Source organism: Lithobates pipiens, unplaced genomic scaffold (genome assembly GCF_037356315.1).
Source record: "Lithobates pipiens isolate NorthernLeopardFrog02 unplaced genomic scaffold, aLitPip1_a1.2 Scaffold_16, whole genome shotgun sequence".
NCBI classification, from domain to species: Eukaryota; Metazoa; Chordata; class Amphibia; order Anura; family Ranidae; genus Lithobates; species Lithobates pipiens.
In genome coordinates, this window is record NW_027507748.1 from 365,396,008 (window position 1) to 365,423,921 (window position 27,914).

The 27,914-nt window shown below is 42.5% G+C and overlaps 1 protein-coding gene across 2 annotated transcripts; it reads left to right on the forward strand.

The window, feature by feature from the left end:
* The first annotated feature begins 1,904 nt into the window (after positions 1 to 1,904).
* NDUFS5 (NADH:ubiquinone oxidoreductase subunit S5) lies at positions 1,905 to 20,803 on the forward strand. 2 transcript variants are annotated; one of them, XM_077482040.1, is made up of 3 exons: positions 1,905 to 2,053; positions 15,434 to 15,651; positions 20,610 to 20,803. In XM_077482040.1, the coding sequence occupies exons 2-3, from the start codon at positions 15,436 to 15,438 to the stop codon at positions 20,706 to 20,708; spliced, it is 315 nt and encodes a 104-aa protein (XP_077338166.1). In that variant the 5' UTR covers positions 1,905 to 2,053; positions 15,434 to 15,435; the 3' UTR covers positions 20,709 to 20,803. The 2 variants fall into 2 exon arrangements, with proteins under 2 accessions (XP_077338166.1, XP_077338167.1); XM_077482041.1 differs by having other exon boundaries at positions 1,957 to 2,095.
* The last annotated feature ends 7,111 nt before the right edge of the window (positions 20,804 to 27,914 follow it).

Sequence of the window (27,914 nt, forward strand, 5' to 3'; positions counted from 1 at the left end):
TTTTGTTCGCACAAATAGAGCTTTATTTTGGTGGTATTTATTCACTACTCTGTTTTTTATTTTTTGCGATATAAGCGCAAAAATGCGGAAATTTGGAAAAAAAACTATATTTTCTTTTTTCTATTTTAAAAGAAATCCAATAAAATCAAATTTTGTCATAAATTTAAGCCAAAATGTATTCTGCTACATGTTTTTGGTAAAAAAAATTCCGTTAAGTGTATAATAATTGGTTTGTGTGATCACGGACATATGTACGCAAATGATCATGTACATATGTGTGCAGGTGATCACGTATATACGTGTGCAGATAATCATTGGAACATGTGATTTTAGTGGGACATATGTGGGGGACATGTTTTTATTATTAGGGACATGTGTTTTTATTATTTGGGGACATGTATGTTTTGGGGACATGTATGTTTTGGGGACATATGTGGGGACTGTGTTTATACTGTGTGGTGTGTTGTGTATTACACTACACTGGTGATCAGTGAGTAAAAAGCTGTAAAAAACAGCTCATACTCACTGATCATCAGCCGGCTGCAGCGATCTGCTCTCCTCTCCTCAGCGATGACTTCTGTGTGAGGAGAGGAGGAGCCGATTGCCTAGCAACCGGCTGGTTGTTTACATCACATGACGGCCATGATTGGACACGGCCGTCATGTGATCAGGAGGGCCAATCAGAGAGCCCTCCTGCCGATCTGAGATGCGCCGTGTCCGGGTGACACGGGCGCATCGGGATCGCGCCGCTGCGCGGGCACACGCGCGCGATCCCGCTCCTTCTGATGGACGTTCCTGAACGTCCTATCAGAGGTAGACGGCTCCCACCCGGCCGTATATGTGCATTGGCCGGGTGGGAAGTGGTTAAGCTGGTAATTAAACTCACTTAGAGCCCTACCTGCATTAAATTAGTCTCAGAACTTGTGTAATTAATAGGTGTTCAGGTTTATTGCCTTTAGTTTTACTTTCAAGAAGTAAACTCTGATTTCTTTTTCTTTCTTTTTAATACTGTCATAGAGCACTGGACCACCAGGTATGCCATCCTAGACCACCAGGGATGCCAATCAGTTCCCACAATGGGCATCACTGATTGGCAGGCATTATTTTTTGGCACTGACTGGCATCCATCAGTAACATTTATTAGTGTACAGTGCCACCTATCAGTGCCCATCTGAGCCGCCTATCAGTGCCCATCCGTGTTGCCTTTCAGTGCTCATCAGTGCTGCATATCAGTGCCATCTATCAGTGCCCATCATCAGTGCCACCTCATCGTTGCCCATCAGTGCTGACTTATCAGTGCAGCCCCATCAGTGGCCATCAGTGAAGGAGAAAAATTATTTACAAAGTTTTGTAACAGAAACAAACAAAAACATTTTTTTTCAAAATTTTCTGACTTTTTTTTATTTGTTGATAATTAAAAATTGAGTATCAGTACATTATAGCATGACCGTGCAATTGTCATCCAAAGTGCGACAGTGCTGAAAGCTGAAAATTGGTCTGGGCAGGAGGGGGTATAAGTGCCTGGTATTGAAGTGGTTAATAAAGTTTCAATAACATACTGTTTGATTACTAGGACCTGCCCTGGGCCTTAGCAATAGATTAAGGGAAGGGAATACAGAGACTGTAAGAACAAGATGTTCCAAGCCTCAAACCTGTCGCATTATCTTTGGTCTACTGCTATTATTGCTGACTGTACTGTGCTGCCTCTCATTGCTTCTGAACTAATTCTCACACGTATATGAAGGTTCTAAAGACCCTCCAAACGCTAGAGGGCGCTGTAAAGAAAATGTGCGATTTCTTGGGCTTTGCCTAGTGCGCTAACAAAACGTTGTAATAGAAATCAAACTTATATTTCATTGTCACGCTTGTTATTGAATTTGGAGCTAATACGAGAATCGCGGCAGACGACTTGAATTTTGTGCTTCAAACGTTGTGTTTTATACAGTTGACCTCTTCAAAGATGGCTGCTCTTTAGCGTGTCACGTAGCAGGCGCTTTACGTTTTTTTTTGCGTCGTGAACGGGTCGGTGTAGAGGACGTTCGGAGCTGCTGAGGTGAGGGAATAGTTGGTTTGACCTACAGCGGTGGGTGCAGAGGTGTGTATAGACACGTATTCTCCTGTAGCCGGGTGTGTAGTGGGCGATGGGTTTGTCACGGAGGTATGACTGGAGGCCATGTAGAGTGCTAGTGCTCATCTTAGGTACTGCTCCCTGGTATCTGATCAGGTCTCATGGCAGCTCATTACCAGTGCATAGAAGATGCCAATGTGAAGGTGACACTTGTCTCAAGAGCACTAGAAAAGCTACACATCTGTTTACTGACAGCCTGTATATCAAGGCACTCTATATAGGTACCCAGCACCTGTGCCTTCAGGAGATCAGGACATAAGTGGTTCCCTAGTATTCCAAGCAGATTGTTTGGGCTGCATTCACATTGGGTCATTAAGACCGGTGCGAATTGTAGCGGCAAATCCTTCTGCGGCTAGATGGGGCCACCGGCCCCGTTTCCCATGACTGGCTCTCAGCACAGCCAGCGATTACCTACTGTCATCATTGCTGGATGCATGCAAAATGCCGGATGCCTGTCATTAGACCCCTTTCACACTGAGGCAGTTTTTGGGGGGTCAGTTTTTTTTTTTTTTAGCGCTAGAAATAGCACCTGACAATGGCATCCTATGCTGCCCGACTGTGAAAACCTGAGTGCTTTCACACTGGGGCGGTGTACTTGCGGGGCGGTAGAAAAAGTCCTGCAATCAGCATCTTTTGGAGTGCCAAAATGCGTTGCCTTTTAAAAAGCTCTTCAGAAGCGCCGCAACACAGCCGCTTTTAACCCCTTTGGCCGCTTGCGGGGGGATAAAGGCACCCCGCTAGCGGCTGAAACATGTGAATGAGGCCTGCAGCTGCATCTAGCCACTGAGAGCAGCAGCAGGAATCCTGTCCCTACTACTCACACTGGCCCTAATCGCCAGTACGAATGTAGCCTAACAACAATACTTTAGTATGCAGTTAAGCTGAGGTTTTACTGTGCACCTAAGCAACGACGCATGGCCGCTCAGTACTGTATACATGCTGCAACGAAAAATTAAATGACCTGTCCCTTTTGGGCAGACAATACTGCCATCAAATGTGTCCCATTCAAGGGATGGGGGGGGGGTGCGACAATGGCCCTGCAACTGCATACAGTGCACACTGTTGCGGTTTACTAGGCTATGATATTGAGGGTTAAAGCAGGCGGTAAAGAGGTAATGTATTGCCTATTCACCACCTGTCAAAGGCCCTCCAAACAATCCACCAAGGATCGCTTTTCAGAGGAGCCGCAGTATAGCCATGATTGTTAAAAGTGGTTGTAAAGCCACTTTATGTTATAATCCCCAGGGTTCGATAATATGTGCCCAGTGTATGTGCTTTATAAAAAAAAAAAGTCACTTTATTGGCACTGTGAAAATAAGTATAAAACTGAATTTTTTTTTTGTAATGAATCAAATACACTTGGCACATAACATTATCAAACACTGAGTATTGTATGAAAATTGCAAAGTCATTTTAGCAAGGGGGTGAGGCACTGACACTAGCTGGGAGGGGGAGAGACAGTGGATGACAGAGGCACTTAAACTGACAATGGTGGGAGGGGGAAAGGGAAAGGGCATAGTCACTATCTCATAGAATGCCCAAGGTAATGATCATTAGTCAGCTTGTATACCTCTGATCACCGCTTCCCGACCGCCTCACGCCGATATACGTGAACAGTATACAGAAGGGCATGTACAGGCAGAATCATGTACCTGTACGTCGCCCTTTAAGAGGCGGCGGGGGCATGCACCCGCGGGAAGCTCTGTGAGTCAGGTTGCGGGTCCTGCGGACTCGATCGCCGTGGAGATACCCGCGATCATCTCACGGGGAGGAAGGACGGGGAGATGGTAAAGTAAACGAGCATCTTCCTGTTCTGCCTAGCAACAGTGACACTGATCTCTGCTCCCTGTGATTGGAGCAGAGATCAGTGATGTGTAAAACAGTCACACCCTCCACAGTAACATGCCCCTAAGACACACTTGCGCCTACACTGCCACCTAGTGATTAACCCCTTCACTGCCAGTGTAATTTACACAGGATTGGGTGAATTTGTATAGCACTGATTGCTGTATAAATGACAATGGTCCCAAAAATGTCCGATGTGTCCGCCATAATGTCGCAGTCACGATAAAAATCGGTGATCGCCGCCCTTTAAAAAAAAAAAAAGAAAAATATTAATAAAAATGCCATAAAACTATCCCCTATTTTGTAAACGATGTAAATTTTGCGCAAACCAATCAATCGCTTATTGCAATTTTCTCAAGTCATCTTCCAGGACGGCACACCTGAGAGATGAGAGGCTCCTCCCTACAGGAAACACAATCAATCGACAGCTGTTTTAAGTCCCCACCCTTCCCCTTGATCCTCAGTTTTTGATTGTGTTTCTCCCTACACAGCGAAACTGTTTGTTTTTTTCCAAATGACCCGAAGCCTGGGGCTGGTGGTCTCCCCCTGGGAGCCGGACCACAAGCCTGGGAAGCCTCTGGGTCTGGTAGGATATTCTTGTCCTTCCTGGGGGGTTCCCCTATCTTTTCCTCAGGGCGGGCAGCAGAAATTGGAAGAGCCGCCCTGAGAGCTGAAGGACCCTGGGTACAGTGGTGTACCCAGAACTTCAGGGGCCATTATCCTGTCTCCCCCTCCTTACCTGTACAGGTGGCTGTTCAGACGGGGGTGCTGGCCATCGGTTCTTTCCAGGGGGATCTTGTCCCCGACTCCTGGGTCCCCGGTAGCTCGCGTGGGCTGCCGGAGAGGGAGCGTGGCAACAAGCACCCGCGTCATTTTCAAACTTCGGGAAAATGGCAGCGGCGTTCTTACCCAGGAGGGAAGGCTGAGAGTCAGTAGGAGCAGGCGCCCACATCCTCCTTTCTCTAGAGCGAGGAGGCACCAGTTTACTATGGTGGATGTCTGCCTTAACCACCTCAGATATGAAGATGGGAATGAGGAATGGAAGGCATTGCCCCCCCCCCCATGTATATAGACTGACTGACTGGTACAGTGCAGGACACAGCCTAACCTAGCACCTCCCTATGGGGACAGCAGTTGGGGGGGGGGAGCACGTTGGAGGCTATCCTCCTTGCGTGTGGACCATAAGGATGGAAAAGCAAGCCCGCTGGCTGTGGCAAAAAGAGGAAGACGACAACGGTGAGTACTTTACTTTCCTTTTGCCGTGGGAAATTATCTGCAAAATCCCCAATTCCAGCCAGAGGGTTTCTGGGCATTTGAGATCTCACCTGGGGTCTGGATTCAAATAGCCCTTAAGCTTCTGCTAAAAACACCAGCCGCAGCTCCCTCTTGCATCAGAGAAGCTGTATGGTGGACAGGTGGTGCAGAGGAACGAGTGTGCCTAAACCACCTCAGATGAGAAAGAGGTAGGTAGGCCATTGCTCCCCCTTCCCCGTGTATATACTGACTGGTGCAGTGCAGAACTTGGGGTCGGGATACAAATAGCGCAGACGCCACTGCTAAAACCACCAGCCACAGCTCCCTCTTACAGCAGAGACACTGTGGTTATCGCAGCAGTAGGTTGCCAGCCTCTCCCTACATGCCCAGTTGTGGTACATTTAGTAGGGATGAATATAGCGTACAGAGGGGACCTGGTAGATACAAAGTTACTTACAGGCCAGGTATACCACTGAACAGGTTATTAATTGGGCAGTGGTTGGTGGATTCAGAAGCTCCCCTGGTCAGCAGGTGCACTAGGTTACCGGCCCTAGTAGCCCAGCTGCTAGGAATCTGAAGTTGCTTCACAATGTTTAAAAGCTGACCTAACATTCAAGGATGGGCAGAGACCAAGCTACTGTGTGGCACAGTAGGGGTTCCCTTGTCACAGATCCTCCTTTTGGGGGTTGCCTGCTATAGTTAACTTTCATAAGCTCCAACCTCCCACTCCACCTTTACACTGTGTTTATATTATAATGTAGGAGGTAAGAAGAAACTTTTTTTATTGGTTTGGGCTACAATCCACTCAGTGGCAGATCTAAAGGCGATTCACCATAGATCGCTCCCTACATCCTTTTAATTGAGGATTTTCTGTGCAAACCTATGCAAGAGCTACATAATTGATTGTTTGAAGCCTGCAAATAGCTATTTACCTCCCAGGCTAAACTGGTAACCACCTCTTCTAGAGAGGTCTTAAATTGGTCTCTAGGGCTGGGCTCATTGAGACTTTAGTTGCTAATCAGCACCACCTGGATTTGTGCTGGCTAGCGTTTGCTCAGTCTATGGAGGTAAGGTAGGACAACAACTACTACTAATAGTAGGGTGTCCAACCATTTTAGGATCTGTTCCTTCACTGGTGGTGAAGGTTTAGTATCTACAGCCCAGGCTATGCCTATGAAATAAATTGCCTGTTGGTTATTTCATAAAGGGATAGACCATGACTCCTCATTGGCTGCACACCAGTAGATCAGTAGTGAAAGTTTGTCCTTGCTGGGATGTTTTTGTGGCACAGCAGAAATACACATTGAGATTTGTGACATCTCTGCTTAATAAGGACTATATTGCTGTACATCAGAAATGCACTGCACTGAAGCTTGTTTTCTGTCCTTTATATACTAAAGGTACTGCTTTGTTTGGCTACAGATCAGAAAAATACAACAGTGAAGGTGGTCTGTACTTTCTGGTTTTGTGTTGCACAGCAGAAATGCACATCATTGAGTCTGGTGACATCTCTGCTCATAATGGTTATATTGCTGCACATCAGACATACACAAGATTGAGGTCTGTCTGTGGGGCTTTGTGTCCTGTTTTACTGCCTTGTTGGTTACTTATCAGAAAGGCAGCAGTGAAGTCTGATGGTCCTGATTTGCGTGGCGCTGTGCTGATTCAGACAGTGCTATTAACAGCAATGGCTGCCGAGTTTAAACATGCGATTTGACATGTTGAGTCGCATGACAAATCATTTCAATATGGATGTGCTATCTCTATTCATAGTGTTTTATTGTTGCACATCAGATTTATACAGCATTAAGGTCTGTGAGGTTTTTGTGTCCTGTATTATTGCCTTATCAGAAAGGCAGCAGTGAAAATTGATGGTTCGAATTTGTTGGGCTACATAGTAGAAATACAAATTGAACCCCTGCCAGGTGTAGTACATATACTGCCTTTGGTAATCCGTGTAGCACCAAAAAGTGGTGTTGTGCTGATTTTAGCCAATGCGATTTGACATGTTGAGTCGCAAGGCCAAATCGCTTCAATATGGATGTGCTATCTCTATTCAGAATTGTTATATTGTTGCACATCAGACATATACAAGATTGAAGGTTGTCTGTCCTTTTATGTCTTGCATATACTGCCTTATTGGCTGCATATCAGAAAGGACACAGCAGTGAAGGTTGCTTGTCTTTTTCTGATTTTGTTTTTGCTGCTCAGCTGAGAGACACATTGAGGATGGTGGCCTCTCTGCTCAGTATTGGTATATTACTACACATCAGACATACACAAAGATTGAATGTTTGTGTCCTGTATGTCCTATATTTACTGCCTTATTGTTTGTATATCAGGCTAAGCAGTGTTTCTCATGGATCTACCTTTCTGCATCTTGGGGATACACAGCAGGGGTTTGTTGGCTGCAATCCTCCAGGGAGTCACAGCATTGGGGACCCCTTACTTGTTCGACCTGAAAATTGCTATTTGTTTTTTTCCCTGCGACCTGTGTAATCTTGAGGTCTGTGGATCCAGGAATCAGGGACTGCTGGTGTCGCACAGACACAAATGGTACCCATTGGAAGCCATAGTATATGACTTCTCATGCGTCTTGCAGTCCCAAGTCGCAGGTTGGGTCGCACAGGTGTGGGAACCCTAAACTTATCTGTCCCTTCTGATTGAGGTTTTGCTACACAGCAGGAATACTCATCATGACGTTATTGTTTTATTTTGCAGCAGACCAGAAAGATTGCAGCTGCAAAGGCTGTCTGTCTTTTTCCTCAGTGTCTGCTTTTATGTTGTTGCACAGCAGAAATACTCAAGATTGAAGCTTGTTGGTGCTTTCTGTTTCAGAAAAACACAATGCTGCAGGTTGCTTGTGTCCTTTCTCAGTGTTGGTTCTATCTGAACTACACTACAGAAGTGCATGACAGAAAGGATTGTCTTGTGTTCCATATTTTTCCCTGTGGCATAGCAAAAATGCACAACACGGGAGTTTGTGTTCATATTAATCTTATAACTGTGGTGGTTTGTCAGAAATACACAACATAGAAGTTTGGGTCTTTCTGTCTTTATAGCCTTGTTTTGCTGTACATAGGTAAAGCACAACAGTAAAGGGGGTTCCTGTCCTTTCCGTATTTATATATCAGTTATGACCTAGCTAGCTGCACTAAAGAAATACGCAGCATTTAGGGTTTGCTTGAGTCTTAATGTTTTTACATCTTGGCAGCACATCAGAAAACCAGACTATGAGGACTGTTTGTCTACGTTGAGGTTCAGATTTGGGTCTCTTCCCATATTTGATATATTGGTTTAGCTAGTCACACTCAGGCACACAACATTGTTGTCTATGCTTGTGTCCTTTCTGTCTAAATCTATTGTGCCGTGCCCACAATCTATGATCATTTTATTTGTGATATTAATAATACATGTATCACCTTTTTGTATTTCAGCCTTCTTTTCCATGGAGGGGCCAGGAGTTCGGGCTGCAGCTGCCACATGTCAGAAAACCTTGACCACTTGCATTCAGGGATGCCAGAACCATTTCCTAGGGTTGAAGCCCTGTAGGGTTATGGGACACTGGAGGAAGGGGATAATGAATCGCCCTGTTTAGTAAGAACTTGGAGAGTTCTGTTCAGAGGAGTATTAGGGCCCAAGGATGAAGTATAAAGATGTATACCCGATCGAATAGGTTTCGGCTCGGTGCATGGCCTTCATTTTGCCCTTTTAGCAAAACTAGACATAGCAATATGGGTAGTCTACTCCTGCTAGGGACTTTAATCTCCTGAAGAAGGCTCTCAGGCGTAAGTAAGGACATAGATTGGGGCGTGCCTTAAACCCAGGGTTCAAGCTTCTGTTAATCTATTTCCCTTAAGTAGGCTTCCCTTTAGTCTTTTGCTGACATAAAGATAAAAAGGAAGCAGTTTTATTTCCCTCAACAGGATAGTGTTAAGACAGGCCCTCTTATTGATTAATGTAGTGTCCTTGTCTTACACAGGTCTCTTATTTATCTTTTTAGTGGTTCTAAGTAGCACCTACAGGCATAATAGGCCATGGTTGTTAGATGTGTGAGATAGGCAACATTGCTAACCTACAAGTTTAACATGTTTTCTGATTCCATTTTTAAGAGCCCATTTCACCTAGATACTGCATCTGAAGCGGAAAAGGCAGGAACATCTGTGGAGCAGACCTGCAGATCAGCCGCATGATCCAGCTAAGATGCCTTCATCAAGCATATGAGCGTATGGAATGGAGGTAAAGCTCACTGCAGAGCCAAGGTTCGCCAAGAGGGTTTTGCAGTGGCCCCACCCTAAGGTAGGCCTGAAGTACTTGTTTATCCTCTCAGGTGTGCCGTCCTGGAAGATGACTTGAGAAAAGTACCAGTTACTTACCGGTAACTGTCTTTCTGGGAAATCTTCCAGGACGGCAGGCCTACTTCCCGCCCGTTGGAGGAGGGAAAATTCTAGAACACTAGAAGGTGAGTACCTATGAGGAATGATTTCCCTTGTGAACCTGGTTCAGGAGTTACTTCTCTACAAACTGAGGATCAAGGGGAAGGGTGGGGACTTAAAACAGCTGTCGATTGATTGTGTTTCCTGTAGGGAGGAGCCTCTCATCTCTCAGGTGTGCCGTCCTGGAAGATTTCCCAGAAAGACAGTTACCGGTAAGTAACTGGTACTTTTTTTTTTTTTTTTTTTTTTTTTTTTACCAAAAATGTGTAGAAGAATACGTATCTGCCTAAACTCAGGAAAAAAAAATTCTTTTTTTTATATATTTTTGGGGGATATTTATTATAGCAAAAAGTAAAAAATAATGTGTTTTTTTTTTTTTTTTCAAAATTGTCACTTTTTTATTTATTTTTTGTTTCTCGCTCAAAAAAAAAAAACCCCCCACAGGGGTGATCAAATACCACCAAAAGAAAGCTCTATTTGTGGGGGAAAAAAAGGGCGTCAATTTTGTTTGGGAGCCAGGGACGGCCTCCCGGCAATTGGTGTCCGCGCTGCAGCCGTCTTTCAGCTATAGCACGGATGCCTAGTGGTTAATGCCATTCATTGTGTACAATTGTATTGCTGGCTGTGATTGGTCACAGCGATCACATGATACAGACAGGGCCAATCCACAGCCCATCTGTACCATGTGATTAGCTGTGGCCAATCACAGCTAATCGCAACAATAGCCACTGAATGAATCTGTTTTTATCAGTAAAATGGTTGAAAAAAAACAAAACAAAAATGGAATACCCCACGCTTGAACAAACAATGCAAAATAGTGATATATAAGCTGCTCCCCTCAAAGAGAATAAACTGTCTTCGTGAGATGTGGGTTGTAAATAATAAGGGGGCGCTGTTAAAGTGAACCTTAGATGATACAAAAAAGTGCTAGTGCTTAATACCTCAGACGCTCTTTGAAGTAAACCTTAAGTGATACAAATAAAGTGCTAGTGCTACTAAAACCTTAAGTAATGCAGATAAAGTGCTTAAAACATACCACAGATCTCGCATAAATTAATACATACTCTAATGTACATTAAATAAATACAATCCATTTTAAAGAAATGTCCATATAGATGAAAAGCAAAAATCTGAGTAAGTGAATCCTGTGCCCTGTCACCACTTGGAAATATTGCACAAACACGTCACCCGGTGGATTATGGTAAGTAGCCTACTCACCATGACTCCTTTATAGAAAAAGACAGGTCAGGTGAGGCTTTGGCAGGTTTGAGGAACTGCCGACCTTGATGGAGAAATAGTGGAGAATGATGTTTCAATCCACGATTGCTCATGAAAAAATATAGAGAGAACAAGACCATGGCATAATATCGTTTTATTTTTTAAATTTGCATAAAAACAAAATAACTCTAACTTACCTCGGCATTAGAAAGAATGACCGTGTCAGGCCGGGTGGGTTAGAAGTTAGCCGTGCCGCTCCCACTGTTTGAATTGGCATGCGTTCCACCTCCTGGACCTCGGAAACCGGAAGTTCGGACCAAATGATGGGACCAGTATGCGCCTCGACATACGTTTCGTCGTAATGACGTCATCATGAAGCATCCCAGCGTGGCTAACCTTGTTCTAAACAAGTGGGAACAGGAGGTCATCGAACTACAACAATGTAGTAGTCTAAAACTATACAAGAGGTACATGGATGAACAATAACAGTTATGGATTGAGGTTTAGGGCTACATGTGACTCTGCATCCATTAATTATTTAGATTTAGTGCTAACTGTAAAGGGAAATAGAATAAGTATCAGTACCCATTTTAAAGAAACAGAAATGGATACGTATCTGTCCAAAGCTGTCATCACCCTAAATGGCTCACAGCAATCCCTAAGGGCCAATATATGAGGATTAGGAGGAATTGCAATAATGTAGAAGAAGACTATAAAGTGCAATCCTCCATCCTCACAGACCAATTTATTGAAAAGGGCTATTCACCACAAGCTATCACAATGCCGCACACAAGTCCTGAATATGGATAGGGCAAGTCTTTTAACCACAAAAGGAAAGAAACCCTTTTAGAGGGGATTTAGCATTCCTAACTGGCTTTAATCGCCAATATAGGGAGGTAGAAAAGATTTTTAGACCGTATTGGCCTATCCTCTTAAAAGACAAAGATTTGAAACTGATATTGCCCAAGAAACCATAATTTATTTACAAGCGAGCCCCAGGCCTATGAAATAAAATTGCACCAAATATACCAGACCCTCCCAAAATTATGTCTACTTTTTTGGACATGGAGGGTTTCCATTATTGTACTAGGTGTATGATCACAAAGAGACCTAAAAGGAAAATGGAAAGTTTTCAATCCGTGGTAACTAAGAAGAAATTCAAAATCAAACCGCTAATTACATGTGATTCTGAAAATGTCACGTACGTAATACAATGCCCACGCCCCAAACAATACGTAGGCAGAACTAAACGCAAGCTACATGTTAGAATTAACGAACACTTAACAAACATTAAAAATGGGTTTAAGAAACATAGTCTTTCAAACCATTTAAAAAAAATCATAATGGGGAACCTATTTTAGCCACTATTTTTGGTATAGACAAGGTGAAAAAACATTGGAGAGGTACTAATTTTATGAAAGCTGTCTCACAAAATGAAACAAAATGGTTATATACCTTAGACACTTTGCAACCCACTGGTTTAAACATAGATGTTGACCTAAATTGTTTTAAAAAAAAATTGATTGTGCCCCTTAGGATTATTAGCATGGGCACTAAACGTAAAGGAAGTTTATTAATTAATTAATGTGGTGGGGTGTGTGTGTATGTATATGTGTGGGTGTGTGTATATATTCAAATTTAGTTTTATATAAAAAAAAATTGATATATTGATAGTAGTATAAATATATTTCTGAGAGAGATTTATTATTATTATTATTATTTATAATTTAGTTGTATTTTTTTAATGCGATATATAGTGATCAAGCTGGGTGTGTTGTGAAAAGGCTGTTGGGAGCATTATTCTATTTGTCCACAAGATGGCGATAATGCATTAGTTCAACCCCAGCCAATCACAGACTTTGCGGCCAAATATAAACAACATTAGTCAGGTGACTGGGACGCTTCCTGACGTCATTACGACGAAACGTATGTCGAGGCGCATCCCAGTCACATCGTTTGGTCCGAACTTCTGGTTTCCAAGGTCCAGGGGGTGGAATGCATGCCAATTCAAGCAGCGGGAGCGGAACGGCTAACTTCTAACCCACCCAGCCTGACACGCTCATTCCCTCTAGTGCCGAGGCAAGGCACTTTTAAAGTAAGAGGCCATTTGGCCATTTTTGTTTTTTATTTTATTTTAAAAATAAAATAATATTATGCCATGGTCCCGTTCTCTCTCTCTATTTTTTCCTGAGCAAATGTGGATTGAAACAGTCCTGGTGCACCTAAGCAGTATTTCTCCATCAAGGTCGGCAGTATCTCAAACCTGCCAAAGCCTCACCTGACCTGTCTTTTTCTATAAAGGAGTCATGGTGAGTAGGCTACTTACCATAATCCACCGGGTGACGTGTTTGTGCAATATTTCCAAGTGGTGACAGGGCACAGGATTCACTCACTCAGATTTTTGCTCTTCATCTATATGGACATTTCTTTAAATTGATTGTATTTATTTAATGTACATTGGAGTATGTATTGATTTAGGCGTGATCTGTGGTATTATTTAGGCACTAAGCACATTATCTGCATTACTTAAGGCTTACTTTAGTAGCACTAGCACTTTATTTGTATCACTTAAGGTTTACTTTAAAGAGCGTCTAAGGTATTATTAAGCACTAGCACTTTTTTTTGTATCACCTAAGGTTCACTTTAACAGCGCCCCCTTATTATTTACAACCCACAGTAAAAATGGTTGCTTATACCCAGGGCTTGACAAATTTGCTTGGAATCTAGGAGCCAGCTTAAAAAGTTAGGAGCCAGGTCGGTAACGGCGATCCGGACCTGTCCCTGGCCTGACATGGAGACGAGTGAGGGGAAGATAGCGCCGCAGCCCCCCCCCCCCCCCTTTTTTTTTCCTTAATTAAAATAATATTTTTTTTTTTACTTTTTACAAAAAAAAAAAAAAAAAATATATATATATATATATATATATATATATATATATATATATATATATAATTAAATTAATAAATTAATTAATAATATATATATAATATAATGAGAAGCCATTTACCAGCCACCACACTCACCGTTGGGCAAAAGGCGCCAGATGACGCCCGCAATCACTTCCTTCTCTTCACTTTGGGAAGGAAATGGGCGGGCAGTGAAAAACAGGCAGGGGAGCTTCACTCCATTAGGAATTAGCATTATTGGAATAGGGTGTAATTTCTACATCCACCACAAGATGGCGCCAGACTACCGAAAGATTTTAGAAGGCCGCAAAGCCGCGGCCTCAATTACTGGCCGGCGCGGCCCGATGCAATTGCGCGGCGGAGTTCGGGGTCCAAATGGAGACGGGATACCCCAGCAGCGTTGCCCCAGTCGCCAGGACACGAATTCTAGGCGCAAATGCGACCAGGCGCCCGGGGTTTGTCGAGCCCTGCTTATACCAGTGAAATTCAAATTCAAATTGCAGATCACCGCCATTACTTAAAAAAAAAAAAAAAAAAGCTATCCCCTATTTTGTAGACGCTATAACTTTTGCACAAACCAATCAATACATGCATATTGTGATTATTTTTATTTTTTTTTTACCAAAAATATGCAGAAGAATACATATCGGCCTAAATTGAGGAAATTTATATATATATATATATATATATATATATATATATATATATATATATATATATATATATATATATATATATATATATATATATATATATATATATATATATATATATATATATATATATATATAATTTTTTTTTTTTTTTTTTTTTTTTTTAAATTAGGATATTATAGCAAAAACTACAAAATATTGTTTTTTTTCAAAATTGGCACTCATTTTTTGCGTTTAAACAAAAAAATAAAACAATAAAAAAAAAAAAAAAAAAATGCATAGGTGTTAAAATACCACCAGAAGAAAGCCCTACTTGTGGGGGGGGGGGGAAAATACTAAAATTTTGTTGCAATTGTCAGTTAAAGCGATGCAGTGCCGTATCGCAAAAAATAGCCTGGTCAGGAAGGGGGGATAAATCCTTCCAGGGGCTGAAGTGGTTGAATATCTCTCTATCTCTTAGTTTGATATGGGTCAGTATTTTACCAGTCCATCCTAATATGCTTTCAGTTGGTAACTGATTCTTGAAAAACACAGAGGGCGTTTTGCAGGCGCTATAGCGGTAAAAATTGCACTTGCAATCCACCCTCAAACAGCTGCTCCAGTGTGAGAGCCCGAGGTGCACTGGCAGGAAATCAGGAAAAGTCCTGCCAGCAGCTTCTTTGACACGGTGTGTTTACCGATCCTCCACTGCTGCTCCCTATTGAAATCAATGGGGCAGCGCGGCCATACCACTGGCAAAAGGCCGCTATTGCGGGCGGTTTTAACACTTTCTCGGCCGCTAGCAGGGATTAAAAGCGCCCCGCTAGAGGCTGAAATGCACCGCAAATCCGACGGTAAAACGCCGCTAAAAATATCAGTGTTTTACCGCCAATGCTTCACAGTGTGAAAGGGGTTTCACAGCTTCCGACTGTTTGTGAAAGATAAAAATACCAGTTTGAAGTGAGTCTTGATATCATTTCTAACCCTTGATTTTCTGCTGCTGTTACTTTGCAGTCATGCCATTTATTGATCTTCAGAGCAAACTCGGCATTGATGTAGACAAATGGCTGCTGCTGCAGAGTGGTAAGCAGGTACATCATTTAGCTGGACGTTGCCACGCATTTGAGAAAGAATGGGTGGAGTGCTCCCATGGCATTGGGAAAATCAGAGCAGAAAAGGAGTGCAAGCTGGAATATGAGGACTTTATGGAGTGTATGCACAGATCTAAAACAGTAAGTTGGCATGCTATCTGTATTACATTCATTGAATAGAGTATGGTGCACTCCAAACATTAACCTTTCACACAAATGCTGCAGTGATCCAAAAAGGACGACTCTAGAAAACAGTGGGAATCACCAGTTCAATAAAAAAATAAAAAATAAATAAAACATAAAGTTATGAAATTATACAAAAAAAATTGGGATAACGTTGCGCTCGGGCCTCCGACCGCCGGTGGAGCACCTGAGAGAGGTGGGGGATCATCCCCTTCCGCCACCTGTAAAAAAAAAAAAAAAAAAAAAAAATCAATTGGCTTAACAGCCACTATCATTGTTTTTACGGTGTATCGCCGGCAAAAAAGAATATCTGGGTGATGCCTGTAGCTGCAGGCATCATTCAAAAATCACCACTGAAGCCCCAGGACATCCTGACACGTACCATGGGTGGCAAATGGTTAATCCCAGCATTACCACGATTCATGTAACATGTGCAGAGCAATTCTGCTCAAAGCTGTCAAAAAAAAGCAGCCTGCTGAAAGTGAGATAAAAAGAAACATTTGTATCCTTCTGTTATAGGCTCCGTTCACATTTCCGCGTATGGGGGGTGACAATCGCGGCATTAGAATCACGGGACACACGTTTTTACCATGATTGTCGCCCAAAGAATTGCGGGAAAATCACGCCATTTTGAGGTGCTATTAAAATTAACAGGGAGTGCACAGGCGTCCCACGATTTGCCTCTATTGCTTATCGATTGCACCCACAATTCAGAACGCGGACATGTTAACGGAGCCTTAGAGATCAAAGGTATGATGAAGACAGTTTAACTACTTAACCACTAGGTGCCTGCGCTATAGCTGAAAGACGGCTACAGCATAGCGCTCAATTGCCGGGAGGGCGTCCCTGGACGTCCTCCTGTTTACTTCCTCCCTGCGCACTGGCGGAAATCTGTGTTGGCTGTGTCCCTTGGACACAGAAAATCCCAATTCGTGCTAAATGGCCAATCACAGCGGCAATTTAGCACTCGATCAGAGTGTCCAATGGGAGACGATCTCATATGTAAACATATAAGATCATCTCTCATTGCCTGCTCTCCCTCCTCACACAGACCACGTGTGAGGAGGGACAGCGACCTGTGCAAAATAGTGAGTTAACACAATGCCCACAGTACCAGTACCTGTCAGTGCCATGCGTCCCCAGTGCCACGTGTCATTGTCCTGGTATTTCAGGGCCTTCAAAAGTTTATTAGTCAACAAGTTAGATGTGTAATGTATGCTCCTAGAACACGTGACGGTGCTCCCTGCATGTTGGGCCTCTGTGTGGCCAGGCTGTGAAAAAGTCCCACACATGTGGCATTGTAATACTCAGGAGGAGGAGCAGAATGTATTTTGGGGCATCATTTGTGACATACACATGCCATGTGAGAGAAATAACCTATTACAATGACAATTTTGTGGGGAAAAAAAATAAAAAAAATCTTCATTTTGCAAAGAATTGTGAGGAAAAAATGACATCAAAAGCCTCACCATGCATAGGCCACCAGTACATCAGGTGTGATCAATTTTTTATGATTTGCACCACAGCTTGTAGACTCTCTAACTTTCACAAAGACCAAATAATATTCACTAATTTGGGTTATTTTTACCAAAGATATGTAGCAGTATAAATTGTGGCCAAAACGTATGAAGAAAAATTTATAATTTGCAAAATTTTATCACAGAAACAAGAAAAATGTATTTATTTTTTTCAAAATTTTTGGTCTTTTTTTATTTCTAGGGCAAAAAATAAAAAACCCCAGAGGTGATCAAATACCACCAAAAGAAATCTCTGTTTGTATGGGGGGGGGGGGGAATTAAGAAAAAAAAAATTTGAGTGCAGTATTGCATGACTAAGTAATTGTCTGTCATTCAAAGTGTGAGAGCACTGAAAGCTGAAAATTGGTCTGGGGTGGGGGGGGGGGGGATGGGGGGAATTGGTTTTAAGTGCCCAGTAGGCAAGTGGTTAAAGACTAGGGGGGTTATTTACTAAAGGAAAATCCACTTTGCACTGCAGGTGCACTTAAAAGAAAAGCCACTGTAGATCTGAGGGGGACATGCAAGGAAAGTAAAAAACAGCATTTTAGCTTGCATATGATTGGATGATAAAATCGGCAGAGCTTCCCCTCATTTCAGATCTACCCCTTAGATTGAGAGCAACTGCACTTGAAAGTGCACTTGCAGTGCAAAGTGGATTTGCCTTTTGTAAATAACCTCCTAAGTCTTTTTCTGACACTTGTTGCTTACAAGTTAAAATCCTGTGTTTTTTGCTAGAAAATTACTTAGAATACCCACACCTTATAATTTTTTTTAGCAGAGACCCTGGAGAATAAAATGGCGGTCATTGCAATATTTTGTTACCCTGTATTTACGCAGCAGTCTTTTTTTTTTTTTTTTTTTTTTTTTTTTTAAAGCAATTTTTTTGGAAAAAATACACTTCGAGGAATTAAAAAAAATAAAACCGTAAAGTTAGCCCAATTCTTCTTTTTTTTATTTATTTTTTTTTTTTTCCTAAGAAAAAAAATAGTGAGTCTCATTTTATCCAGAATCGTGCAGCTCTACAAACATCCCTTACCTGCATAGGTAGATTTTTTGTAAAAGTGAACTCTCCTTTTATTGAACTGGTGATTCTCTAACCAGCTTCTTCTTTTAGGCAAGCAATAAGCTAGGAGACTGAGCAGATGCTGATTAGAGCTCAGAAATGTTCCTTTTGTTTGAGTATATGATGTGCTAGTGATATCTACAATACAGGGTGCATGATGAAGTTTATACTATTATAATGTAAGCAAATACATGATGTCCAGTTTAGCCTCCAGGTAAAGGGAATTTATGCACCCATACAACAGTAGAAAAAGGTGATGGATCTCTCCCAAGTGCCCAGGATAGGGCAAAGTAACAGGTTTGGTTTAATGCCTATTCGCCCCGCCCCCCCAACAGCTCATACTCTCCGCTTTTTTCCTTGTCCCTACATTCATCTGTCTTGAGCAAACAAAAAATCCAGTCCCTTGAAGTGTGAAGAGCATGTGACTCATTCTTGGCGATTGGCACAGTGCTGTTAAATTGGGGGAAGGGAGACAGTCCTCAGCTTGAGTAAGCTTTTACTAGACCAACTTGAAGCACTATTTTGCTGAACAGAACACTGGGGGATAGAAGGAATGTGAATTATATGCCATTGGCCAGGACCACATTAAATCTGTTGCTTTGTGCTTAGTGGGCAAATAACAGGTTTGCTTTAATGTGATGTTAAAGGATTTTTTTTTTTTTTTAATAACATGTTATACTTGCCTCCTCTGTGCATTTGTTTTGCACAGAGCAGCTTCAATCCTCCTATTCTGGGGTCCACTGTCGACACTCCTGGCTTCTCCTGCCTTCAAGTGCCACCCCACCCAGCAAGCAGCTTGCTCCCTATTGACACACAGTGGGGCTTGCCCCTGCCCCCCCTGTCACTGGATTTGATTGACCGCAGCGGGAGCCATTGGCTGTGTCCAGGGAGGAGTGGGGCAGGGGGGTAGCTACACCTAAAATATTTATTTATTATATATTTTTTTTAGCTTGATGCAGAGAATGCAACCTTTACAACCACTTTAACTTAAAAGTAGGATTTATTTGACCCAAAGTTATAATAGTTTCCAGTAGGTAATTTCCAGTGAAATTGACTGACAGGTATTTTTTTTCTTAACATGCAAAACGCTGTTAGTAGCAACTGTTTTGTACATTCCAAAATATAACAGTAAGTGGTAATGCAGATGAAATTGACATATTATGGTTTTGATGGAACCATCCTGGCTAAAAGAGGATCTGCCATTGCTAACTTTTTTGTTTTCCCTAAGATTGGAACCGTTGTTTTAATCACTGCTTCAGTATTTCCTGAGTCCCAAACCTAGGACTAGATATACAGTCAGCAAAGCCATCTTGTTTTGAGTGTCTAGCTTTAGCTATTAAAGGATGGATCAGGGTGACTACCCCAGGGCTTGTACCTTTTTTAAATTCAAGTTGGTGGTAGCTGCCCTTTATATCTCTGTATTCCTGGTTTTCTTTAAAGTGGAACTATACTCGATGCGAGGTCCTGGAGCGCCTCACAGGCCGCTGACCTCTGAGCTGTGGCTTCCAGGTGTTGAACACTGGCTGCTTTCATTGGCCGGGTCAACATAACCTCACTCCCACGCATGTGCGGCAGTTCAGTTGATATTGCCGGACCTGTACAGTGAGCTGCACGTGGGTAGCTCACTGTATAGGGACGGACAAGGCAGGGAGGTAAGTTTAATGCAGAATAAACAAAGCATGACTCTTCTGCATTAAAAATCCTGCCTGTTCCCACCTTTTTGCAATTTACCTAAAGTTTCACTTTAAAGCCATGTGCCAGGCAGAATACGCTTACCAGGGTTAAATTAGTTGAACACTCCTCTAAAGCCACCTGCTATTCTATGTACACTGTCTTAACGCCACAAATGTTCTTGTTAACATGCAGGTACAGTTCCCACTGTACTTTCTTACACATGTATGTTATAATCGCATCACTGCCTCCCTCTCCTCCTCACCATATACAAAACATGCACCCCCTAGGCTTTGTTTTGTGAATAGCAAGGAGGATGTTTGAAAATGAATGAGTTTTGATGCATTTATTTAAATGTGTGTTAATGAGTGTTTTGATGTGCTTTTAATTTTACATTTTATTTTAAATACAGCTGTGTGAAATGCACATGTTAACATTTTAAATGTATTTATTCTTACACATTTTACGAATTTTTAAATGGCAGAGAAATGAATGTGACTTTAGGTGAAATCCTGAGCAGAGGAAGGAATATTACATAGGTCATACAAAGGACATTTCCCATTTTTAAGATCAGTTAAAAAAAAAAAAAAAGCGAGATGTTATAATGTAGGCAATCTTCACAGTATGACCCAGCAGAATGTATAATGTGCACATCTTTCTTCCAGCTGCAGCGCTTGAAGGCCATCAAAGATCAGATGCAGAAGCTAGAGAAGGAAGGGAAATACAAAGCTCCAGATTTCAGTAAAGAGGAAAACAGACCATAATGGCATAAAATTAAAGCCTGTTTTATTTTATTTGTTTTTGTGACTAAACTATTGAAGACAGCCAAATGTGCTGTATATTAAAATGCTTTAATTAAGTTTATTTACGTGTGTTTTTTTTTTTTCAGCTGTTGTGGAAATATTTCTTGCATTATTTTGGTAAATGTGTCTGTTCATTGATGTATGGGAAATAACCACCTTTGTTTGTACAGACAGAAAATAATCTGTACTTGGTCTCAAGATGAGCTAACATCCATATTGGAACAGCCTAGGTAGGTCAACCTTTTTTGAATAATCTTATTCCCTTTCAGCTGCCCTGTGCATTTCATATGGGATAGTAGCACATTAGGAAGCACAGTCACTAAAGCAGGAAGCACATAATGAATTAGACTAATCTACTGCTTCCTAATTTGGAATTACTACTTCCTTGACTACCTACCCGCTCCCTGCACAGAAGAAATATTCTGATCCACCAGGAGTGGCTGAACATAATAACAAATTCTTTAACGGGTAAGTATAGGAAGATATATTTTAATATCATTTAAAAGGGAAGTAAACCCTTCCAAACAACTTGGACCTATAGGTAAGCCTAGATTAAGGCTTACCTGTAGGTCCAAGCAATATCTCCTAAACCTATATGGTTTAGGAGATATTTGCCCGAAAATGGGCACCGCTGTCTACGGCGCATGCGCCGTAGACAGCGGCGCGTAGGCGCACTAAATGCGGCAAATCCAAGAATGGATTTGCCAAATTTGTCGACTCCCGTGCGCATGCGCGGGAGTGACGTCATCGCGGCTTCGCCGTATGACAGCAACGGAGCTGCGAGGCGCGACTCCCGTGCGCATGCGCGGGAGTGACGTCATCGCGGTTGCGCCGCTGTCATTGATCGGAGCTGCGAGACGCCACCAGCAAGATGGACGCGGCGGACTACAGGGATCAGCGGCGACTTCGCTGGCTCCTGTGTCAGGTAAGTGACACATAATGAGCTACTATGCGATGCATAGTAGTCCATTATGCTTTACCTTTGCAGGGAAAAAAAGAGGAAGTAAACCCATCAGGGTTTACTTCCTCTTTAAAGTGTTTCTAAAGTCTTGTTCAAAAAAATAATAATTAACAAACATGTTATACTTGCCTCCTCTGCCCAGCTGGATTTGCAGAGAGCAGCACAGATCCTCCTCTTCTCGGGTCCCTCTTTGCTGCTCCTGGCCCCTCCCTCCTATCGAGTGCCCCCTCAGGCAGCAGCTTTCCATGGGGGCACCCGAGCCAGAGTTCCGTGTATCCATTCAGACACAGAACCCCAACCTAGCTCCGTGACCCTCTATCACCTAATTGGCTGAGTGACTGACAGCCGCGAGAGCCATTGGTGCTGCTGCTGTGTCTCGGCCAATCAGGAGGAGTGTCCCGGACAGCTTAGACACTCGTGGATATCGCTGGAGAGAGATGGGGCTCAGGTAAGTAATAAGGGGGTGCTGGGGAGGCTGCCACACACAGGTTTTTTAAGCTTGATGCATAGAATGCATTAGGCTAAAAAAAACTTCTGCCTTTAACAACTCTTTTTAACTGCTTACCTTTTTTAACTTTTTAGTCAGAACCCCTTTCTGTGTGCCTTTTTACCTCATTTCAGATTTGTTACAGGGTGCCTGTCCAATTGCTATTCTTCTGTCCCTTAGAACGTTAAAGCTGAACTGCATGTAAACGACAAAATTCACAGATTAACCGCTTGCCGACCAGCTGCCATTATACTGCAACAGGTCGGTACGATCCCACAAACCGTCGTAGCAATATGTTGGCTCGCGGGATTGGGATAGCAGGCACACGCGTGCCCGCTGTCACTTCCTCTAGTCGGTCCACTCCCGCTTCAGTTAGAATCACCTCCTAGGAAACGGTTAACCCCTTGATCGCCCCCTAGTGTTAACCTCTTCGCTGCCAGTGACATTTTTACAGTAATCAATGCATTTTTAAATCGCTGATCGCTGTATAAATGCCAAAGGTCCAAAAATGTGTCAAAATTGTTGCGATAAAAATCGCAGATTGCCGCCATTACTAGCAAAAAACAAAAAAAAATGCTATAAATCTATCCCCTATTTTGTAGATGTGATAACTTATGTGCAAACCGGTCAATATACGCTTATTGCGATTTAAAAAAAAAAAGGGGGAAAAAAAGATTATTACAGCAAAAAGTACAAAATATTGTATTTCAAAATTGCCGCTCTTTTTTAAAATTTTTTTTATTTATTTTTTTATAGCGCAAAAAATAACTGCAGAGGCGATCAAACAACACCAAAAGAAAGTTCTATTTGTGGGGAAAAAGACACCAACTTTGTTTGAGTCAGTTAAAGTGACGTAGTGCCGAATTGCAAAAAATGGCCTGGTCATTCTGCAGCCAAATCTTCAGGGGCTGAAGTGGTTAAATACATATATGAAAGATTTTTTACCTGCCAGAAGGATTTGTACTTTTGTCCAGAACTGAGATTTTTACACCACTCTCCCAGGTAGCACAGTACTGCCTTACAGCAGATCTGATCTTTCTCTACTGCGGTTTCACTTTCTCCCTGCCCTGTGGCTGAACAGAGAGAAGGAGCATACTGATAAACCGATCTCTCTGACACCTACCCAACGAGACTGCAACAGGCTGATTCCAAGTCAAATTAAAGTGACGTTAACCACTTGCCGCCTGCCCTATAGCAAATAGACGGCGGCAAAGTGGTTTCATAATCCTGACCGGACGTCATATGACGTGATCAGGATTATGAGCCGCTGCGCGCCCCCGGGGGCGCGCATCGCGGCGATCGTTGTTGCGGGGTGTCAGTCTGACACCCGGCAACTACGATCTCGGTAAAGAGTCTCCGACAGAGACTCTTTACCACGTGATCAGCCATGTCCAATCACGGCTGATCACAGTGTAAATAGGAAAAGCCGGTGATCGGCTTTTCCTCACTCGCGTCTGTCAGACGCGAGTAGAGGAGAGCCGATTGGCTGCTCCTCTGACAGGGGGGTCTGTGCTGATCGATTATCAGCACAGCCCCCCCGAGGATGCCCACACTGGACCACCAGGGACGCCACCAGACCACCAGGGATGCCAAGGACAAGGTATGCCACCCTAGACCACCAGAGATTCCAGTCAGTGACCATAATGGATGCCAATCAGTGCCCACAATGGGCATCACTGATTGGCATGCATTATTGATTGGCACTGATTGGCATCCATTAGTACAATATATTATAATACAATGCCGCCTATCAGTTCCCATCTGTGCCGCCTATCAGTGCCTACCCATGCCCACCTGTGCCGCCTACCCATGCCCACCTGTGCCGCCTACCCATGCCCACCTGTGCCACCTATCCATGCCCATCCATGCCAATCCGTGCCAATTTGTGCCACCTATCAGTGCCCATCCGTGTCGCCCATCAGTGCCACCCATCAGTGACCCCTATCAGTGCCACATATGTGTCCATCAATGCCACCTCATCAGTGCCACTTCATTGGTGCCACCTCATCGGTGCCCATCAGTGCCACCTTATCATTGCCCATCAGTGAAGGAGAAAACTTACTTATTTGCAAAGTTTTGAAAACTGAAACAAAAAAAAACATTTTTTTTTTCAAAATTTTCGGTATTTTTTTATTTGTTTAGCAAAAAATAAAAACCGCAGAGGTGATCAAATACCACCAAAAGAAAGCTCTATTTGTGGGAAAAAAATTATAAAAATTTCATTTGGGTACAGTGTAGCATGATCGCGCAATTGTCATTCAAAGTGCGACAGTGCTGAAAGCTCAAAATTGGTCTGGGCAGGAAGGTGTTTAAGTGCCCGGTATTGAAGTGGTTAAACCCTCTTCCTTTTTTTATTTTTTTCCAAGCCCCTCAAGCAGCAGATTTATTCACTTATTGAGTATGCAGCTTCTCTTTCTTTAAAGCAGAAGTAAACCCATCCATAAAACAGTTTAATTTCCGGGGCATGCCGGAAATGTAACACTCCCATTGGTTGTGCTCTCAATCAAACTGTTAAACCATAGTGTCCTAGATGCGGCCAGGTTGGAGATTTCATCCATATGTTTTGGAGGTGTCCGAAACTTTTTAGATACTGGACACAGGTTATAGGTCATATAAATGGAATTTTCAGTTTGACATTGGAAGCAACAGTGAGGACTTGCTTGTTGGCTATACCGGAGGGATATAAAATCCCCAAAAACACATTTACACCAGTTACTAGATGCCTTTTCCAGGCAAGGAAGTTAATTGCCCAAAATTGGCAGTCACATTCTAGCCCACTACCTGAAATATGGCTGGCTAATATAATGAAAATAATTAGTAATGAAAGTTTTTTTTTTTATTAAGCAGGGTAATAGTAAGAAGTTTGAAAGGGTATGGGGCTCCGGATTGGTGAAATTGGGAATTCCCCTATAAGTAGTTGCGATAAAACGTTTGCCCTTACAGTCTGTAGATTTCTCCTAGTCACTCTTGTTATGTACTTTTTTGTTTAGTGTGTCTCCTTATGTGCTGGGGGGTAGGGGTGGGATTGAGAGGAGGGTGGGGGAGGGGTGAAGTGGGTAGAATAAAAAAAAAAGAATATACACACCTAGGAGTAGAATAAGGTAAATAACTATGGTGGTTAGGTTAAAAAAGAATACCAGGTAGCGGGGTTTGATATTTTGGTTGTTTACCTGTTTTCGGATGTATTTCAACTCTTTTAAATAAAAAGGAAAAGAAGAGAGCAAAGTAAAAAAGGAAAAATATTTAAATAAGCCACGATGATGTGTAAACTGGGAGGAGATAAAGATGGGCTCTAAGGTGAATTAAGTCTCCTGTATAAACTCACTGAGGTGGCAAAAAACAAACAAACTGTTAAACCATCCAAAGGCTGGTGTCATGACTGATCACATGTGCAGCATCATGGTAGTTTTATATTAAACGGAGGCAAAGATGGCAGCTTCCTTGGCTGAAAACGATAGGGGGGTTTACTTACACTTTAAATCCCTTGCCAATGTTCCAGCTTAAGCTGGTGCCATGACTGCTGCATTAACAAACACACAGCCTTGTAGCCTAGGATGGCAAGGCACCCAATGCACCTCCTTCGTGCTCCCCCTCTCCAAACTAACAGACTTGCTTGGGGCTGCAATACCCACTACTAACTCTTTCCAGTGAAAACCAGAGGTTCAGGGAAGCAGAACTGAGAGAGCGGGCATCAGAAGCATTGAAAGTTGTAATAGGTGCTAGGGCAAGAATTTTAACAAATGGTTTACTGAAGAATGTTTTATTGTGCTCAATATGTTAACGGCTAACTATCTTTTGCACTTATACATGTAATTAGGGTGTAACATGGTGCAAATGGGCCTCCCTTTCCCCCTCAAGCTGCACCCCTTTCCCCCACAGCACGAGTCACTTTTGAAATCGGCCCATACAGTCATTCAGAGATCTGTCTACCATAGCAGACAGACTTGTAGTCCTCATTAGAATACAAGTATGTTAATAAGTGCACCCGTAGTCCCATTGACACTTCCTCCAGTTCTGCAACTGAAAGCCTGTACAGAGGAACGGGCATAGAGCTGGAGGAAGAGTCTGTAAGGAGCCTGCCATTGCACCCAAGATCCACTGATTATGTGCCTGATAGGGAAATCCCAGAACTTAGGGGATTCCAATAACATGTTGACTGCTGAACCACATTCAAAAAGATGTATTTAATATTCAAGCCTATAGTTTTAGCCATAGGCAGGGGAGCAAGCATATACAGTACACATGGTGAAGTAATTGCTCTCTGAGGCTGGGAGCCTAAAAACATTTATACATTCTAAAGGGAGTGGGGGTACATTGTGAGCCTCTTTGTAGGCCTAATCAATTTGTTGGTTATTTACTTTCAAAAAGAGATGGTCACTTTGCACCTAGACGTCACTTCCAGGTTCTCTGGGAAAATGCCTTTTCACAGCTGGAGGTGTGAATGGCATTTGACCACAAACACAAGAACAGCTTAACGACATCCTATAACTAAACATTTGTAAAGTATCTCTGCTTAATCAGAATACATGTTTTGATCATCATGACTAAATGTTTGATAAATGGCGATTCCATTTACCCCATCAGTGCACAATGCTTTGCGGGCTCCGCAAAAACTAATAAATACACTTTTTTTTTTTTTTTTTCCTGCAAAAATCTGTGCACTTATTTTTTTGGGGGTGAAAAATAAAAATCCATTTTTTTTTATTTTTTAAATCAACCAGGTTTATTTCGATTTACAGTGCATACATGTTACAGATTACATTTACAAAAATGGTACATATCGTACAAATCCTCAAATAACAATTGTATAACCATCTCAAATCTTCAATGTCACATCACGTTTTATGCATGAAATAAATAAAGCAAAAAGGTACCTTGTGTCAGTGTTTTGGGTTACTTCACTACCCATGGGCCGGAAGATCTACTTGTCATTTACATTACTATGTATTGTGCATAAACAGGCTATGAACAAGTGCTAGACTCCTGCAGCCACCTGTCCCAGATTTTGTAGTATTTCTCAGGACATCCTCTATTGGTGTATATACATTTTTTGTAGGGGAGGGTGTTGTTTATTTCTGCTTTCCATTCTGCAATGCTCGGGGGACAAGTCCTCATCCATTTCCTAGCTATTGTCTTTCGTGCTGTGAATAACGTCTCGTGTAGAAATGTCTTCATGTACCTGTCGGTCGAGTCTGGCAAGAGTCCTAAAAGGCACATTTTTGGGTTCAGCGTGGCCGGAGAGCCCATTTCTTCATGGAGGAATCTTACTATCTGTGTCCATAGTCCCTGTACTTTGGGGCATGACCACAGTAAGTGAATGAATGTTCCTGTCTCCCTTCCACAAATTTGGTACAAAGTGGACTGGGAGCCTCTGTACCTGGATCTAATAAAAATCCATTTTGAAGTATTTACAGATCTGCACTCATTTGTGTCCTTTATAACTGGTTCACACAAGTGCAATTTGTCATACGATTTGACAGTTCATTGCCAATCTGTATGTACTTGCACTGTGTGTTGGCAGATTGAAAAATTAGCAGGTCTGCCATACGGAGATCTGTGTGTGTGTGTGTGTGTGGTTGCCTTGCAGACCAGTCTGCGGACAAACTGCTAGTTGATGGCAAGCTACCATTTGTTGTGTGTGGACAGTGGGAAGAGTGATTAACACTGGGGTTTTAGCTCATAGGATAGCTGGAGGAATCCTAGTAGTGTGTGTTAATTG